This window comes from Notolepis coatsorum (assembly GCF_963971535.1).
Source record: "Notolepis coatsorum genome assembly, chromosome: 1".
Lineage (NCBI taxonomy): Eukaryota > Metazoa > Chordata > Actinopteri > Aulopiformes > Paralepididae > Notolepis > Notolepis coatsorum.
In genome coordinates, this window is record NC_140165.1 from 205,605,075 (window position 1) to 205,624,591 (window position 19,517).

At 43.4% G+C, this 19,517-nt stretch overlaps 1 protein-coding gene across 2 annotated transcripts in view; it reads left to right on the forward strand.

The window, feature by feature from the left end:
- sidt2 (SID1 transmembrane family, member 2) overlaps nt 1–19,517 on the forward strand; it is a 62,950-nt gene that overhangs the window by 38,436 nt on the left and 4,997 nt on the right. The window contains exons 9-23 of one of the 2 annotated variants that reach the window (XM_084314636.1): nt 301–359; nt 629–640; nt 3,544–3,582; nt 4,608–4,688; nt 6,269–6,384; nt 7,792–7,865; nt 7,955–8,021; nt 8,461–8,534; nt 8,684–8,807; nt 9,234–9,351; nt 11,137–11,273; nt 12,042–12,150; nt 16,499–16,575; nt 16,700–16,746; nt 16,866–16,971. In XM_084314636.1, coding sequence (XP_084170762.1) covers nt 301–359; nt 629–640; nt 3,544–3,582; nt 4,608–4,688; nt 6,269–6,384; nt 7,792–7,865; nt 7,955–8,021; nt 8,461–8,534; nt 8,684–8,807; nt 9,234–9,351; nt 11,137–11,273; nt 12,042–12,150; nt 16,499–16,575; nt 16,700–16,746; nt 16,866–16,971 — 1,240 coding nt within the window. The remainder of the gene's footprint in view (nt 1–300; nt 360–628; nt 641–3,543; nt 3,583–4,607; nt 4,689–6,268; nt 6,385–7,791; nt 7,866–7,954; nt 8,022–8,460; nt 8,535–8,683; nt 8,808–9,233; nt 9,352–11,136; nt 11,274–12,041; nt 12,151–16,498; nt 16,576–16,699; nt 16,747–16,865; nt 16,972–19,517) is intronic. The other variant, XM_084314637.1, reaches the window with a different exon arrangement.

Consider the following 19,517-nt stretch of genomic DNA (forward strand, 5'->3'; position numbering starts at 1 on the left):
CCTTGTAGAAGTGGAGCAATCTTCCATTTACTTGGGTATGTACTTTTAGGTGAATTCTCTGAAAATATGGCTAGGGCTTAAGAGGTTAATGGTTAGGATGGGTTAAATACAGGGTATACTGTATATCAAATTTTCTTTGGAAATAGTGGCTTTGGTCTCCGACTACTTCCTCTCATCCGTCTCGTCCGCTACTGTAAATACATCATGTAACGTTAACAGTACGACAAGGACAAGACTGAACCGAGTACAGAATCCTTTCATTTACATCTCAAGTATTCTTGTCTCTTGTCATGTGTGCAGAATGAACAAGAAGACGGAGGTGCTTGTGCTTCCTGCCGATGTGTCGCCAGCGGAGACAGGTATCCTGGCAACTAGCACTAATGGACTGATCCACTGGAGGGGGGGGGGTTCTTTAGAGGGTGTACAGAGCATACCATTAATCCTGTGAACCAGTAGGTTGATGAGATTCTAAATCAGTTCACGTGACATGTATGATGTTGAAAACAAAGTAGCCGTAACATTATTTAGTGTAAAAGAAAAACAAGATATTAAGTGTAATTCATTTGATGTTCTGTTTACATTGAATATGTCTGTCTTCCTCTCTCCCTCATGCTAATGCGTGGTACAGCCTCTCTACTTGGTAAGAATGGAGATGGTATAATGATATCCAGCTACAGCCATCATCATTATTCTACCCTTTCTCATGCTAGAACTGTGGAACCACTGCACTGTTTGGCCAACGTTATCTCCTCACATGCTCACCATAGAAATAGAATTCATAGAAAGGACTATCGTAGAATTCTAATTCTATGGGGCTGATCTGTGCTTGTGCCGCAATAGTACGTATCTCAAACTTTGTCCGAGGGAAGCACCAAAAAAGAGGGCATGGTTTGAGATAAATCGCATCACACACAGAAACAAACAGTGGTGGCATAACGTTGCTCTGATTGCACCTGTTGCAAGACTTGATCTCACTGCATCACTCAGCACTCTGATCAGTCATTCATTGCATCACTCAGCACTCTGACCAGTAGGGATGCACCGAAATTTCGGCCACCGAAAGTTTTCGGCCGAAAATGGCAAAAATGGCCTTTTGGCTTTCGGCCGAAAGAGTTTTTTCACTGAAAATATATCACCGAAACAGAAAGAACCTGTAACCTAACGCGTGTTGTTGTGATGATGTCATCAAAACGCGGATTCAGTCATTACATGCGCGCTGTGAGCTCTTCAGTCCTGCGTGATACTCCTCTTGGGACTCGGTTGTCGCTCTGTTTCTATGTAAACTCTGTGCGCAACGAGTCCAATAAATGCGTCTTTAACATGCTTTATCCTTATTTACTATATGCCCGTCGCGGTTAATCACTGAGTGATCTAATATGCATATTATTCAGAGCGAGAGGGGGAGGGATTGTGTTTCTCACATTGACGCTGTCTGTCGCGCGTCTACTGTGCCAAAGTCAAGAGAGCGCATTCATCTGGGGACTAGAAAGGTGCGCTCAGTAGAACACAGATGTCCGCCTCTCTCTCTCTCTCTCTCTCTCTCTCTCTCTCTCTCTCTCTCTCTCTCTCTCTCTCTCTCTCTCTCTCTCTCTCTCTCTCTCTCTCTCTCTCTCTCTCTCTCTCTCTCTCTCTCTCTCTCTCTCTCTTTGATTGATTGAAAACTTTATTAACAGATTGCAGAATGGGTACAATACAGTACGGCTCAATACACACAATTGTTAAGGGGATGCAGACCAGAGAAAGACTTTCGTCTTGTTTACATCAGGGTCCCCCATTTTCAATTCATCAGGACATATGACATACAGATAGACAGTACTGCTACATCTATACATTTATGACATACCAGATTTGCAAATACAGTACTGTTTGTGATACAAAAATACCCATAATAGTGATTATTTATTATTTAAGTAAAGTTTTGCCATAATCATATATTTTTCCATAATCAGGTAGCTGAACAACATTGGTAAAAAAAATTCTATTCTATGAATCATTTTCTGTCTTTCGGCATTCGGTTTTCGGCCAACTGTTTCCTATTTTCGGTATCGGTTTCGGCCAAGAATTTCCCATTCGGTGCATCCCTACTGACCAGTCATTCACTGCATCACTCAGCACTCTTGACCAGTCATTCACTGCATCACTCAGCACTCTTGACCAGTCATTCACTGCATCACTCAGCACTCTTGACCAGTTATTCACTGCATCACTCAGCACTCTTGACCAGTTATTCACTGCATCACTCAGCACTCTTGACCAGTCATTCACTGCATCACTCAGCACTCTTGACCAGTCATTCACTGCATCACTCAGCACTCTTGACCAGTCATTCACTGCATCACTCAGCACTCTTGACCAGTCATTCACTGCATATGTTAATGCGTATCATCACTCACCATAGCTGCATGTCAGGGAGAGGGGTTCAGGACTCACAGCCCCCATTGATTCATCCCATTACTGCCTGCTCACTCATGTGTTGATACTGTCCTCACTAGGGCTGTCCCCTGTTTGTCCATTTGTCTACTACGTGCCCATTAAAGGTAGATTCTGTAATTTCGTCAAACGGCGATCTCTAGACAAAAGAGTCCCGCTTGGTACTGCTCTTTGTTTAAATAATTCGTTTTTGTCTGATGTGTGGGTTGGATTTCAGTGGGTATAGGGGGAGGCGTTGCTACCGCTGGCCACACCTCAGGCTCTGACAAGAGAGGTCTGGAGAAATTCACAGTAAAATAAGATAAGCAGTAAACTCCAACCCACAGATGAAAACACAAAAAGTAAACAAAGTGCAATATCAAGCAGGGCTCTTTTGCCTAGAGGTCGCTGTTTGATGACATTACAGAATATACCGTAAAGGTCATAGTTGACAAAAATGTATTTGGTTGATTAGCCTTTTTTTATGCTGGATGAGTTATTTATGGTGATATGATAAACTCATATCTGGCATCACAATAATATTCGTAAAATAGGCTTTGCCACTATATAAGCACTAGATTTAAAGAGGGCTCTCTCCGTGATCACATTCATGTGCAGAAGGACAATAATGTTGGAAAAGTTATTTAAAAAAGTTGCTGGTTAAATGGACCATTTGGTTAATCAACATTCTATAACTATTACCACAATGTGACTAAATATTTTAGTTGTATTTGAGGACAGCCCTAGTCCTTTCCTCTCTGAGCATGTGCATTCGGTGGCCTTCTAACAGTCCGTCTACAATGGTACAAGTGTAGTATGTGGTATTTAGGTTTGAGGTCAAATCACTTCCAATTTAATCAATTTTCAAATGATCTGCCAGTGGTGATGTTCCTTCCCAATGATTTATTAATAGATCGGATAAGACTACCTTCACGTGATCAATCTTTTCTTTTTCAATATTTAAAGAAAATTCAGATTGTGAATGAATTTAATTAAAAGTGAAATGACCCTGACCTTTGTAAGATAAGGATAGTGACTGGTGTTGCTTGGTTCACCATGTAGCAGTTCATTGCATAATATTGGTGTGTGTTTGTCTCTCTATCTCTATCTATCTATCTCTCTCTCTCTAAACAGGGAAGACTCCTGCCTCGCCATATGAGTACGGCTCCTTCGGTGAGTTGTGGCGTCCAGGTCAAGTTTCAAGTTTCTTTATTAGTTGTCATACAGAAATACAGAATACTTTTGTATAAAATGCTTCTTTCTGTTCTGCAGGTCATTTCTCTATTTGACAGGAATAATAATACATTTATTTGTATAGCACATTTCATACAAAAATTGCAGCTCAAAGTGCTTCACAACAGAAAAAAGACAGGCATAAAATGAGCACATAAAGTGCAGACATATAAAATCACAGTTTTTCACATTAGAATCTAACATCCCAACAGGCCACCTTGTTTATGGTTTGATTCAATTTTAAAAGTAAACAATAATAAAAAGAGTAAAATAGAATAGACAGAGTAAAATAGTGCAATGCAATAAAATTGTAGCTGGATTACTGTTTAACAGTTTAAGTCGTCTTTACCTTCCCTGTTTGGTATCCACTTTGACCCTTCGAACCGCCCTCTCAGGGCAAACCTCCCTCTCAGGGTGCAGTTCTAGGCCTGAGTCCCCCACACAGTTTTAAAAACCTGACAGTCTTTCTTCCTGCTTGATACCCACAAGCCGTTGTGTCCTTGGGCAAGACACTTAACCTACTTGCCTTGTATGAATGTGTATGCATGTGAATGAATGTTGGTGGTGGTCGGAGGGGCCGTAGGCGATGATTATTCGCCACGCTTCCGTGAGTCTGCCTCAGGGCATATCTGGCTGCAATTGTAGCTTACCACCACCGGTATGACTGTGTATGAACGAATAATGGACTCTGTGAAGCGCTCTGAGTCAGAGAAGAGCGCTATATAAATCCAATCCATTATTATTATTATTATTATTATTATTATTATTATTATTATTATTATTATTATTATTATTATTATTATTAGTTTAGAACCTGTAATAAAAGAGTAAAATAGAATGGACAGAGTATAATAGTGCAATCTACAGTACAATCAGCAGCATATGGAAGGAATGATGCACGGTACGTCTGAGAGTGAATGTAATCAAAACAGAAACAAGACTCACTCCCTTTTCTCTTTGTCCAGCTGACAATGGAAGCACACTGAGTTCAGAGGCGATCACAGAGAGTGTCACGTCAACCGACAACAACTATGGATACAACTATGGTATGGACATGAAACCAGGACAACTGCAAACACACGGGCTCTGCCACCACATACCAAACACACAGGCTCTGCCACCACATACCAAACACACAGGCTCTGCCACCACATACCAAACACACAGGCTCTGCCACCACATACCAAACACACAGGCTCTGCCACCACATACCAAACACACAGGCTCTGCCACCACATACCAAACATACAGGCTCTGCCACCACATACCAAACACACAGGCTCTGCCACCACATACCAAACACACGGGCTCTGCCACCACATACCAAACACACGGGCTCTGCCACCACATACCAAACACACGGGCTCTGCCACCACATACCAAACACACAGGCTCTGCCACCACATACCAAACACACGGGCTCTGCCACCACATACCAAACACACGGGCTCTGCCACCACATACCATTGCAGAATTTCTCCACAACCATCTCACTGCTCTGCTTCCGATTGGTAGCCTGCAAATGGCTCTGGTTCCTCATTAGTTGTATGTGTGTTTTTTTAGGACCGGAGCCTTTCAAACATCGAACAGTCCTCAATCACCTCCACATTGGTGACACGCTGCCTATCGATCAGCTCAATCAGACCCAAACCGTGCACTGTATCAATCAGTACTATATCAATCGCGCGTAATGAGATTTAATGGCATCCTTCACATGAAAAAAACATTCTGTTTTGAGCTGTTCATTTGTTTGCAGTCAATCCAGATCATTTGGAATAAATGTTCTATCTGAAACCTTTATGTGTATACAGATATGTATGGATAGTCGGATCCAATCGGCGATATAATTACCTGGTTATTCAACTTGAAATTGGTTCAAGATCCATAATGTGAGAAATTGGTTTCCTAATTCAAAGGCCTTAATGGCTCACAAATGTTCCCACAAAACCATACTGACTGTGTAAGAGCAACATCCATGCAATGATTTCAGTACGTCAGCACCATGTATAGTATGTACTTCAGTGGCCAAATCCCCTGATCGTCCCAAAAGACATGCTTTGGTGGAATCGCTCTTAACACTTTCAGTGCCGACCACGCTATATATCGTTGTTTCATCCCGCCCATTAAATGCAGACGACGCTAATTGTCGTTTTTTTTTTTATTTATTAGCGATCTGAATTCATATTTCATCAACCGAGTCTCCCGTTGGTACAGCAGCCCCTCTATGAGCTCCGATGGGAAAATACTGCCCCCTATCGTCTATCCCTGTGTAACTGCAGCCCATTCGATTACACAGGTTGATGGGTGGGGGGGGAGCCTACTCGCTCCACTATGCTGGCGAGCCGTCTGATGAAGAGGGAAGTGATTGCGAGACGGAAAGCAGCCTGGAATATATATTTACAGCAGCCAATAATCAATCAATAAATGCGATAGATATTTTGAATGGCGATCAGGAATTGGAATAATCTTTTTGGAGAACATCTGATGTAAGGTAAGGAGTCTACTATATCTGAGTCGGCACACTGTGTAAGAGACCTTTGAAGATACATTTCTTTATCTGTCTAATCCTCCTCCTCTCTCTCCCTCCTCTCCCTGCCCCTCCTCCTCCTCTCCCTCCCTCCATCAGAGCGGTCGCTGGACAGTGTGGGTCGCAGCAGACAGGAGTCTCTCAGCTCCGTGGAGGAAGACGACTATGACACGCTAGCCGACATCGACTCGGACAAGAACATTGTACGCACCAAGGTATGCCTCGCCCCGACTATCCCAACACATGAGAATATTGAAAACCTTAAACGGAACCCCCGCATCAAGAAAGGTGTGAATGTACAGCTTTTAGTCATGTTGAAATGCAACATATTGGGATGCAAAATAAACTTTCTGGCCCAAGTTCAGTATAAACAATGATGATCTGGGACCTACCTGTGTTCATGGCTCTTTGGGACCTACCTGTGTTCATGGCTCTTTGGGACCTACCTGTGTTCATGGCTCTTTGGGACCTACCTGTTGAAGGATGTCTGTTTTTCAATGTGTATATAATGTATATATCGGTGGGTGACAGCATCTACTCAGACGGATCTCTAGATCTTAAAAGTAGGGCAGCCAGTTCTGTGTCTCCATGGTAGCAAGCAGGGTGTGTGGCTCCGAGGTCGTTCGGCAGCTTGTAACAAAAACAAACGAGATAAGCACTGAGAGCAGGCAGGGTTTTTGGTCAGAGAGAGAGCTATGGGGAGAGTTTGACATCGCCGTTGCCATAGTGATTTGGGTCAAAGGACCAGTTGTCAAAGCCAGCGTGTCACATAGTAACAAGAAGAGGGGGCGGGCCTGTCGTTGCTAGGGAGAAGACGTTATGATGTGAGTTCCTTCCGGGGTAAGTTAGACTAAGATACGACATGAAGCCGAGCAAACACCACAGAGACTTTGAAACAATCCCCCCCCCCCCCCCCCCGGGAGAAATTAAGTGCCACAACATCAGGGAAGGCTTTTGGACAACAGCTAGGCCGCCACGACCACCGAGCGGGGTAACAGGAGAGATCCTTAGAATAATGAATTTAGTTTCTTCCAAAGACTTTTCAAGGACAATACAGAACTGTCTTCCATCTGGTACAGAGGCTCTGTTTATAGAATAAACAACGTTTTTCCAAGAAAGGTATCATGTTGCCAGTGTCGAATTCTTATGATTACGGATTGCATTAAAGGGGGATGACATCGATGTACAGCCAGTATGAGAAGGTCGACTTCGGAGAGAGAGATAAACACAATGCAGAAACTACACGAACATGGAGGAAGAGGTGATACTGGCTGATTCTGGTCGAAATCTAACACTGTGTTCATGGCTCTTTGGGACCTACCTGTGTTCATGGCTCTTTGGGACCTACCTGTGTTTACCTGGGCTCACCAGTGTAAAAGGGGAATGTGTGGAACTGTGTGAAGTAGGGTGTTTAACCTGTCCTGACTGCTCCTCTCTCTCTCTCTCTCTCTCTCTCTCTCTCTCTCTCTCTCTCTCTCTCTCACTCTCACTCTCACTCACTCACTCACTCACTCACTCACTCACTCACTCACTCACTCACACTCTCTCTCTCTCTCTCTACACAGAAGTACATGTGTGTGTCAGACCTGAACCTGTCCTGACTGCTCTCTCTCTCCCCACAGAAGTACCTGTATGTGTCAGACTTGTCTCGCAAGGACAAGAGGATCCTCAGCAAGAAATACCAGATCTACTTCTGGTAAGACATACACTGTGTGGTTAATCAGAGATAAACACATACTATCAGCTGAGAATGAATGGGTAGAACTGACCTGTTCCTCTCTTCAGGAACATCGCCACCATCGCTGTGTTCTACGCCCTGCCCGTCATTCAGCTGGTCATCACCTATCAGACGGTATGCCCAAACAAGAACCATAGAAGTGTTTTTTGAGATATTTTTTTTAACAGCCGTAGCAGTTGTATAGTGTGTAATGTGAACCTCACCAGGATGTAACACAACACTCCAGTTTACAGTTTCTGGATGATGAGCTTGGATAACGTCACTCCTCTGAATGCCTACAATTTAATTCTAAGGATATCATGTGATGTGGGGAGATGAGATGTAATATGATATTACCAGCAGCAGACTGACATGTACAGTAAACATGTGGTAGACAGTCTCATTCTCAAGGCCAGCAGCAGACTTACATGTACAGTAAACATGTGGTAGACAGTCTCATTCTCAAGGCCAGCAGCAGACTCACATGTACAGTAAACATGTGGTAGACAGTCTCATTCTCAAGGCCAGCAGCAGACTTGCATGTACAGTAAAACAGTCTCATTCTCTTCTTAAGGTTGTCAACGTAACAGGAAACCAGGATATTTGCTACTACAACTTCCTGTGTGCCCACCCCTTGGGAGCTCTGAGGTATTGTAAAGAGTTAATTCATTAAATTGAAAGTGAATTGATTCCAACCCTGGTGCGAGCAAGCTTATTACAAAAACATGTTTATTTAGTGTGTGTGTGTGTGTGTGTGTGTGTGTTCGTGTTCGTTTGTTGGATCTTATCCTATCCAGTGCTTTCAACAACATCCTGAGTAACGTTGGTTACGTGTTACTGGGGCTCCTCTTCCTCCTCATCGTCCTCCAGAGAGATATTGTGCACAACAGAGCACTGGTCCGCAACGACCTCAATGCACTGGTCAGTCTCTGTCTGTCTATCTATCTCTGTCTATATCTCTATAAATTAACTATTGTAGAATTGACCTATCTCCCCCCCCCTCCCCCAGAAGGTGTGATTGGAGGATCAAGAAAAGAGGGCAGGGCTTAAGATTGACAATTGACAAGAGTGTTAATATTAACATCTGCATAAAAAATCTGGCCCTCCCTGCGTCCTCCTTCCTTCCCTCTCTCCTGCCTCCAGGAGTGTGGTATTCCTAAGCACTTTGGTCTGTTCTCTCCCTCTCTCTCTCTCCAGGAGTGGTATTCCTAAGCACTTTGGTCTGTTCTCTCCCTCTCTCTCCAGGAGTGTGGTATTCCTAAGCACTTTGGTCTGTTCTCTCCCTCTCTCTCTCCAGGAGTGTGGTATTCCTAAGCACTTTGGTCTGTTCTCTCCCTCTCTCTCCAGGAGTGTGGTATTCCTAAGCACTTTGGTCTGTTCTACGCCATGGGAACAGCGCTGATGATGGAGGGTTTGCTCAGTGCCTGCTATCATGTCTGTCCCAACTACACCAACTTCCAATTTGGTAAAGACACTCTATATGACTTAGGAGGAAGTGTGTGGGAAGACGCCGGTCGCCATCATGGCCACCCAGGGCGTCGCTGATATTCATTTGCATTAAGAAATGCAAACGGCAAAATGTACAAGAACAGAGGACAGGATGGAGAAAAACATTGGTTGAGATGTTTCTCCCATAATGGTCGTGAGATTTTTCTGTGGCAGCTTTTCACCCGAGGCTTCCATACCATCTTTTAACCCAAAACTCTGCCTATGAAAATGCAATCAACGGGAGTGATGATCCCATTATTACATATGGCAGCTTGCCCCAGAAATTGGACACCAGCCCTACCAAGTCCTACTGGCTCAGAGTTCACACAGTACTCCCGTCTCCAGCCTCACACATCTGAGACACTTCACTGGAGGACGGTCTGATCTCAGGTTTGCTCCAACAACATGGTTCTTGGTAGCTCAGTGAAGTGAGCTAGTGGGTCTGGGACCAACCAGGGTCCTTCAGGGGGCCAACAGTCAAATGAAGAATAGTTTCTCTATTATTTCATTGACTAGAAGGTGGAACAGTGAGAGAATGTATGGGAACAATGATTCTGATCAGTGGTTTCTTTCTCTCTGTTGTTAAATCCTCACCTACAGTACAAACGGTTATGGAATTTGGAACTAAATCATATCTAACGACAAAATGTGTTCAGTCACACAGTTCAATTAAATTAAACTAGACTGTATAGAAATGGGAAAGAAAGTGTTTCGGTTTTCCACACTTGCTTGGAACAATCTTCAGTCTGATTTTTAAAATTCAAAGCTTGGTAACCGTGAATGTATTTAAGGCTATCATGAAGCCTATTCTAAGTTTAAGTTTATTTGGATCCCCATTAGCTGTTACAAATGGCAACATCTACTCTTCCTGTGGTTAGGGCTGGGAGATATGGCCAAAAATGATATCACGATACGGTATGATAATGTTATCATATCACTCGATATCGATAATTATCCATATTGTCATAAGTATTAAAAAAAGAAAAGAAAAAGAAATAAATGATTTTTTTTTTAACAACATATGTATGTTTATTTTGCAGCAGTTCTTTGTTGTTGCCGCCATCTTTAGTGTTACAGCCCCTCACACTCCAGTTCTAAGGCTGCAGCTGGTTTGAAAGCTAAAGTAAACAGGCTTCTCTGCTGGCTGTGGCTCCAGAGGAGTTGAACAGTTCTGGCTCTGCTAGTTTCTTTTCTATCTTTTGGTGTTTTTTTGGTGGACAAACCACTGCACATGTGCACATGTCAATTTGGTCAGTATTGTCATTTGGACAAGGAAAGCCATTACTTTAAGTTGCAGGCAAGAAAGACAAGTCTGTCCACTGTCTCTGGTTTTAAAACTGCCCTGTTGCAGGTAAAACAATTTTTTATTGATCTTCTTTTTTTTTTTTTTATTATCGATCGATATCGATTATTAAAATATATTGCGATAATTATCGTTGTCGTTTTTTCGCCCAGCCCTACCTGGGGTCCACACAAAACAATAAATACAAACAAACGAGGTTTTCTGTGTGCAAATGTTTTATCTTATCATTTTGTAACGTTACTTTTATCTCTAATGTCTGTTTATTTTGAAACTCTGTGTTGCTGCTATTCTTGGCCAGGTATCCCTTGTAAAAGTGTTGGAGTGTGTATTTCAAATAAATAAGAAATGCACATGATTTTATAAAATTCCAACCCTGTTCTTTTACATAATTTTGAATGACATGCTAGTTAAACTGCATATATACTAGAATACCATCTCTCTTTCTCTATCTCTCTCCAGACACGTCCTTCATGTATATGATAGCAGGCTTGTGTATGCTGAAGCTGTATCAGAAGAGACATCCAGACATCAATGCTAGTGCCTACACTGCCTACGCCTGTCTGGCCGGCGTCATCTTCTTCTCCGTGCTGGGAGTGGTGAGTACACCGCACGCACGCACGCACATTTAAAAGTTGGCTTAAGTAGAACCCAAAGTATTAACCCTTTCTAGCTGTTTGTTTATTGAAGCAATAAAACAAGGATTGTGCAATACAAAGAATATTGATCAAAAGGATAAAACACAATAAAGCCCTAGAGCTTGTTTCCATTGTGGTCCTTGTGAAGTGAATGTAAGTGTGCATTATGTGAGCGTGTGTGTGCGGGGAACATAAAACAAGTTTCAAGTTTCTTTATTAGTTGTCATACAAAAATACAGAATACTTTTATATGAAATGCTTCTTTCTGTAAGCCTACAAGATACAATATATAAAAACAAAAACAACATTCACATCAATAGATAGATACCTCACCAAATAACAATGACCCTACAGGGAAGCAAGTAGCTTTATACTTTCAGGTAGTCTGTTCCATAAAATTGTTGCAGAATATAAAAAGGTATATTTGAAGGGTACGATGTTGCTGGAGCTTCCTCTGGTGGAGTAGCCGCGTACGTCACTGACAAAAATAGTCAGTGAGGTAGCGTGGAGCCTCCCGTTTAAAGATCCTGTTTCATTTGAGAGACCCTCTCCTCTGAGGGAGTGAGAGGGGAGGAGGTGGGTTCTGGGGTGTAGGCTCAGGATCACCCTTACTCATTTGTTTTGGGAAGTCTGTAACCTGTTTCACCATAAAGACTGGTGTCAACATATTGCCTGTGTGAAGCCCAGGCGGCTGTGTAGCGTCTGCTGATGCTCTCTGTCTGTGTGCAGGTGTTTGGAAAAGGCAATATGGTGTTTTGGATCGTCTTCTCTGTGATCCACATCCTGGCTACCCTCCTGCTCAGCACACAGCTCTACTACATGGGCCGCTGGAGACTAGGTAAGATAAAGAAACACACTGCATATCTCCTGCTTTAGTGCCCCATGCCAGTTAAAAGCATACTAAGGTCGCTTTCACACAGGGGCTGTTTGGTCCGGACTATCGGACCAGAAGTCGATAGTCCGGTTTTTCGGGTTTGTGTGAATGCGCAGTCGAACTTGGTCCACGGACCAAACACGCGAACTCGGTCCTCCAAAAAACATAGGTCTCGGTTCGCCTTCATCGGACCAAACGCGGACCAAACGTAGTCAGTCAGGCATCTTGGGTAGAAGGAACACCGCAGCTTATTGTTATTATTATTAATACCGCTCGCAGCACACTGCATCTATCTATCTTTTTATATATCTAACTGTGCATCTTGGGTAGAACAAGGAAGAAGAAAAAAACACGGCTTATTATTACCATGGCGCGGCATTACAAGCACACTGTGTAAACATGTCTCGTGGATGAATGAATGAATGAATGAATGAATGAAAACTTTATTTAACAGATTGCAGAATGGGTACAATACAGTACGGCTCAATACATACAATTGTTAAGGGGATGCAGACCTGAGAAAGACGTTTGTCTTGTTTCCATCAGGGTCCCCCATTTTCAATTCATATAGACATTTATGACATACACAACATACATGACATTTATGGCATAGGGACATATAGGTATTTAGTACTGATACATTTGTGACATAACGGTATTCAAATATACAGTACTGTTACCCCTAGATCCTGACAGAGTATATACATATGATGGGGAGGGGACTGTACATTAGGAGGGGGTGGGTGGGTGGGAGGGAAATATACATACGGCGGGGAGGGAATATATACATGCGGTGGGGAGGAGACTGTCTATTAGGAGGTGGTGGGGGTTTTGGGCATTTACGGTGGCCAGTTTCGAATTGCATCCTCCCGTAGGTGCTCTTTAAGAGCGGTTTTGAATGTGGGCAGGGATTCACATTCCTTTACAGCTTTGGGTAGGGCGTTCCACATTGTTGTGGCATAATTGCGAAACGTGTTTAGTCCCTTGTTTGAGCCGAATCTGGGTTTAACATGATTTGTTGAGCTTCCTCTGGTGTAGTGGTTGTGGTATTCACTGACCTTTGGGAAGTATTTTGACATGTACATGGGCACCCCGGTCGTATAGTGTATCTTGTAGACCAGGCCCATTGCAAGTTGCTGTACTCTGTCGTCTACTCTAAGCCATCCTAGGTTGGCAAAGTGGGCAGGGGTGAGGTGGGTTCTGGGGTTCAGGTCAAGTAGTAGTCTGACCAGTTTGTTTTGTGATGTTTGTAATTTTGTTTTAAGCGCCTTTGAGGTGCTTTGGTACCATGAGGTGCACGCATAGTCATAGTACCCTTGAATGAGTGCTCCTGCCAGAGTCTTCAGGGTATTCTTGTTTACCAGAGATGAGATCCGGTACAAGAATCTAGTTCGTTGGTTGACTTTTTTTATTACATTGGATGCCATTTTGTCACAGGAAAGATTTGCCTCTAGGATGGAACCCAGGTAGGTAATTTCGTCTTTCCTTGTGACAATATTGTCACCCACTGTAACTGAGAATCCGTCGGTCTTGCTGAGTTTGTTATTTGAACCGAAGAGAATGGACTCTGTTTTGCCCATGTGTAATGATAGTTTGTTATCAGCGAGCCATATGCAGATTTTGCCTAGTTCCATGCTGAGGGTTTTTTCAACCTGCAATTTGTTCTTGTCAGAGACCAGCAGGGCTGAGTCGTCCGCAAACAGGAACAAGTTGCAGTCACAGGCTGACGACATGTCATTTGCATAAATTAGGAAGAGTAGCGGTCCTAGTATGCTTCCTTGTGGAACACCACAGCTCACTGTGAGGGGGGGGGGATAGAGTACCGTTTACCTCTACCATCTGTTCTCTCCCCTCCAGGTAGGATTGCATCCAGCTCACTGATAAGCTATCAAAACCAATTGCTTTTAGCTTGTCCATTAGAATGGAGTGATTGACAGTGTCGAAGGCCTTTTGTAGGTCCAGCATGACCATGCCGCAGTATTTGCCCGCGTCCACCTCTTGTTTGATGTGGTCGTTCAAATAGAGGAGACATGTGTCAGTGGAGTGGGACGTTCTGAAGCCAGATTGGAATTCGTAGATTAGATTTTTTTCCGCCAAGTACTTTTCGACCTGTTCATAGACTATTTTCTCCATGACTTTCGAGATGGAGGTAAGATTAGAAACAGGGCGGTAGTTGCCTGGGTCTAATTTGCTGCCCTTTTTGTGTAGAGGGGTCACTCTCGCAATTTTGAAGTCCCTGGGGACGTGCCCCTGTTTTATAGAGAGGTTTATTATGTGTGTGATGACTGGGGTGATGGCGGCTGCTGCGTCTCTGAGGAATTTGGAGGGGATGTTGTCATGGCCAGTGGCCTTGTTAGGTTGGAGGGCGCTCAATTGTTTGAGTACCTCATCGGTTGTTACCATTTCAAGTTTGAAGTCGTCTTTGTGGACCCCTAGGTTTTTGTAGTATGCTACTATGTGTTCTACCCCATAATGCCCAGAGTGGGAGGGTAGTTTGTTTACCAGTGTTGTGGCTATGTTTGTGAAGAAGATGTTTAAGTAATTGGCTACATCCAGCTTGTCTGTGATGAGCGTGTTGTCCGTCTTTATGTTTATGTTTGAGAATCTGGTTTTAAGTTTTTTACTGCAGCCTAGTTGATTATTGAGTAATTTCCAAAGTTCGCAGGGTTTGTTTTTGTTTTCCTCAGTTTTGTCATTGATGAAATTTCTTTTTGCGGTTCTGATCATGGTGTTTACGTCATTTCTTAGTCTGTTTCTTTGGATTTTTAGTTCAACCACGTGGGCTTGGAGTTCACTGTTTGAGCTTTTGGAAAGCTTTGTCTGACTTTTATGAAGTTCAGAGCATTTTTTGTCTCTGGTTTTCATAGCGGCCAGTATTTCAGTGTGCATCCATGCCTCAGCGCGATTTTTAACCCTGGTGGTTCTTATCGGTGCCATGTTGTTGAGTATTGCTGTGAATTTGGTTTTGAATCCAAGCCCAGACAGACTTGGGTGATCCGCTGACATGGAAATTAAGAGTTGGACAATATCGGTATCGGTAAAAAAGCCAATATCGAGCATCCCTAATTTTAAGCACTCGCAAGTGAACAAAGCGCCCCATTGACTTAAAGCGCTGGCGTTCTATACAGAAGGTAAACAGCGAATGTGTTAAAGGGACATGCTGAAATACTACCTATAGTGATTGGGACCCAGTCGACTCGACACCTTTACCTAGAGGGGAAATATGACTCTGCTGAGGACAGATGTGTGCTTCTCATTATCCAGCCACTTACTGTCCCCACCATCCAAAGGTACTTTACCCCTTCACCACTGGACACGTCTATACGTGGCTCCGTCACAAGCTAGTGGTCAGTATCCACTTCCATTAATTTGTGCTAAGCTAGGCTAGCTTGCAGCCGGGTAGCCTTCTAATGAACACTATCTTGTCTGACTCTGGAGAAGACGATAAGCGCATTTCCCATAATGTTGACGTGTTCCATGCTGTTGTTTCTGTTCAGCTTCTGTTTGATGTTGACGTGTTGCTGTTTCTGTTCAGCTTCTAACTGTTTGATGTTGACGTGTTGCTGTTTCTGTTCAGCTTCTAACTGTGATGTTGACGTGTTGCTGTTCAGCTTCTAACTGTGATGTTGACGTGTTGCTGTTGCTGTTCAGCTTCTAACTGTGATGTTGACGTGTTGCTGTTGCTGTTCAGCTTCTAACTGTGATGTTGACGTGTTGCTGTTTCTGTTCAGCTTCTAACTGTGATGTTGACGTGTTGCTGTTCAGCTTCTAACTGTGATGTTGACGTGTTGCTGTTTCTGTTCAGCTTCTAACTGTGATGTTGACGTGTTGCTGTTTCTGTTCAGTTTCTAACTGTGATGTTGACGTGTTGCTGTTTCTGTTCAGCTTCTAACTGTGATGTTGACGTGTTGCTGTTTCTGTTCAGCTTCTAACTGTTTGATGTTGACGTGTTGCTGTTCAGTTTCTAACTGTGATGTTGACGTGTTGCTGTTTCTGTTCAGCTTCTAACTGTGATGTTGACGTGTTGCTGTTTCTGTTCAGCTTCTAACTGTGATGTTGACGTGTTGCTGTTTCTGTTCAGCTTCTAACTGATGTTGACGTGTTGCTGTTTCTGTTCAGCTTCTAACTGATGTTGACGTGTTGCTGTTTCTGTTCAGTTTCTAACTGTTTGATGTTGACGTGTTGCTGTTTCTGTTCAGCTTCTAACTGTTTGATGTTGACGTGTTGCTGTTTCTGTTCAGCTTCTAACTGTTTGATGTTGACGTGTTGCTGTTTCTGTTCAGCTTCTAACTGTTGACATGTTGTTTTTCAGACTCGGGGGTCATGCGCAGAGTGGTGTACATCATCTACACAGACTGCATCAGACAGTGCAGTGGACCCATGTATATTGTGAGTACCTGTGACTGACTAGCCCAATATGAGGTAGTTGTTCATTGACACCCCCTGGCTTGACACAAGTTAGATTGTTACTTTAACCACATGGTTGTGTGTTTTATTTGTCTCTGTCTGGCAGGACCGTATGGTTCTACTTGTAATGGGGAACATTGTCAACTGGTCTCTGTAAGTGTCCACTGTTTACTCTCCTCTGAAACACTTTGCTAAATGTGGAGCATTTGATTTTGGGCGTAGAGTAAAAGTGCCACTCGTCACCTCTCCCTCCTCCGCCTGTCTCTCTGCAGGGCTGCCTATGGACTGATAGAAAGGCCTAATGACTTCGCCTCCTATCTGTTGGCCATCGCCATCTGTAACTTGCTGCTCTACTTTGCCTTTTACATCATCATGAAGGTGAGTGTCTGTCTCAGAGTGATGTGAAATTTCCCAAACTCATGACAACACCGGTATTACCAGTGACACCGGGCATTTTACAAAATGACGCTCAGTATCTGTAGAGGGTTTAATTTGATCTTTAACGTTATATGTGGCTACATTTATCCACTGTCTGTCCGTCTACGTCTGTTTTTAATTAATTATCAATGACTAGTAGTATCATATAGTACAGAGTTGACGTTATGTTCTCATTTAAAAATAAACCAACGGACAGTAATACCTTCCGGCTTCCGCCAATTCTCTATCCGTTCATTGGTGGATCAATGTAGCTGCAGCCTTATTTAGTGAATTGCGCAAACATACTGCTGCTGGCCTGGACGCGTGAATATTAAAGACAACCAACTTGTGTTCAGCTTTTCGTTCAGCGTTTCTCTGATTGGCCACACGGCCACGTGACCGCCCTAGCACACGCCCTTATCCGCGCTGTGTGTTGTCAGTAACAGAGAGAGACGCGGCAGAGAGTGACCGCGGCCGCGCATGCGCATGAGGCTCCCCCAGGTGCTCTGAGAGTTGCTCGAGAGGTGCTCGTTGGTTAATGCCTCGTTGTGTTTGCGTTGTTGGTTAATGCCTGTTGTTGTTGGTTAATGCCATATCGCTATCGCCGCATCACTTAACGCCATAACTAACTGCCTAGTGCCTAACTAACTAACTAACTAACTAACTAACTAACTATTTCGCGATGGACCCTGCCGCCAACGTGCAAGCTTTTGTGCCAGCACAGAGCAATTCGCATGTTTCATTGATTAACGCCATTACCTGCTGTGCTGTAGGCGCAAGCAGAGGTACAGTAAGGTACAGTAGGTGTAGGTTACATGTTTCATTGATTAACGCCAGTACCTGCTGTGCTGTAGGCGCAAGCAGAGGTACAGTAAGGTACAGTAGGTGTAGGTTACATGTTTCATTGATTAACGCCATTACCTGCTGTGCTGTAGGCGCAAGCAGAGGTACAGTAAGGTACATAATTGTAAGTAGGTGAATTCTACACATCTGACAACGCCATCTGACAATATCATAATGATGTGTTTTCTATATTATATCCACAATCATTCATCTAAAAAATTGTATGGGCGTAAATACATGTTAAAGGGGAACTATTTTACTATTTCTTTCACTATTTGGGCACTTTTACACAATTCCTGTGAGTCTATGGAACACCTCTGTAATATATATATTTTTTTTATTCATTGTTTTGTATTTCTAATCAAGTCCTCAAAAACAGCATTTTTCTACCTCAAGATCTCGAGCTGTTTTGAGCTGATGTGGACTGGGGTGCAGGTGCTGGTGCCTGAGGAGCCACATTAACATGCAGCAGTGACTATATGACATCACATATAGGCACATTTTCAAACGACTCAGTTCAGTGAGGGTGAATATTGTGAGAGGAGAATTGGAAGAATGCGCCAATGAGAATTTTTAGACATAGATCATATTAATATAAGTTCACATAGCTAGGAAACAATGCTAAACACTCAAAAAGGCCATTTATAAGATAGTTCCCCTTTAAGATATTCAAAATCGTCACAGCAGTATAGTTTGTTTATACTTCAGAAGTGATGTACAGTGACGCGTGAATCTGGTATTTTGCGCCATCTGACAATATCATAATGATGTGTTTTCTATATTATATCCACAATCATTCATCTAAAAAATTGTATGGGCGTAAATACATGTTAAGATATTCAAAATCGTCACAGCAGTATAGTTTGTTTATACTTCAGAAGTGATGTACAGTGACGAGTGAATCTGGTAGTTGGTTGTTAAAAACGCGAAACATAATAACGTTACGCTTTCTAGTTCAGTCAGCTAGTTTGTTTATACTTCAGAAGTGATGTACAGTGACGAGTGAATCTGCCTCAACATTATGCTCCGCGCATTTCATAATCAGCCAGCGTTAAAAACGCGAAACATAATAACCTAGTTTGTTTATACTTCAGAAGTGATGTACAGTGACGCGTGAATCTGCCTCAACATTATGCTCCGCGCATTTCATAATCAGTCAGCAGCCTGCGTCCTCCACTGCTGCCGCTTGCTCCTTGGATTTCATTTGGGATGTGGGACGGCTGCCGCTTGCCTGCCGCGTGGGGGCGGGGGGTCGCGGCCAATCAGAGAAAAGCTGAACACAAGTTGGTTGCCTTTAATATTCACGTGGCCTGGACTGGTCCTCAGCTCCTCTCCAGTCAAACATACTGTTGCTGGCCTGGACTGGTCCTCAGCTCCTCTCCAGTCAAACATACTGCTGCTGGCCTGGACTGGTCCTCAGCTCCTCTCCAGTCAAACATACTGCTGCTGGCCTGGACTGGTCCTCAGCTCCTCTCCAGTCAAACATACTGCTGCTGGTCTGGACTGGTCCTCAGCTCCTCTCCAGTCAAACATACTGCTGCTGGCCTGGACTGGTCCTCAGCTCCTCTCCAGTCAAACATACTGTTGCTGGCCTGGACTGGTCCTCAGCTCCTCTCCAGTCAAACATACTGCTGCTGGTCTGGACTGGTCCTCAGCTCCTCTCC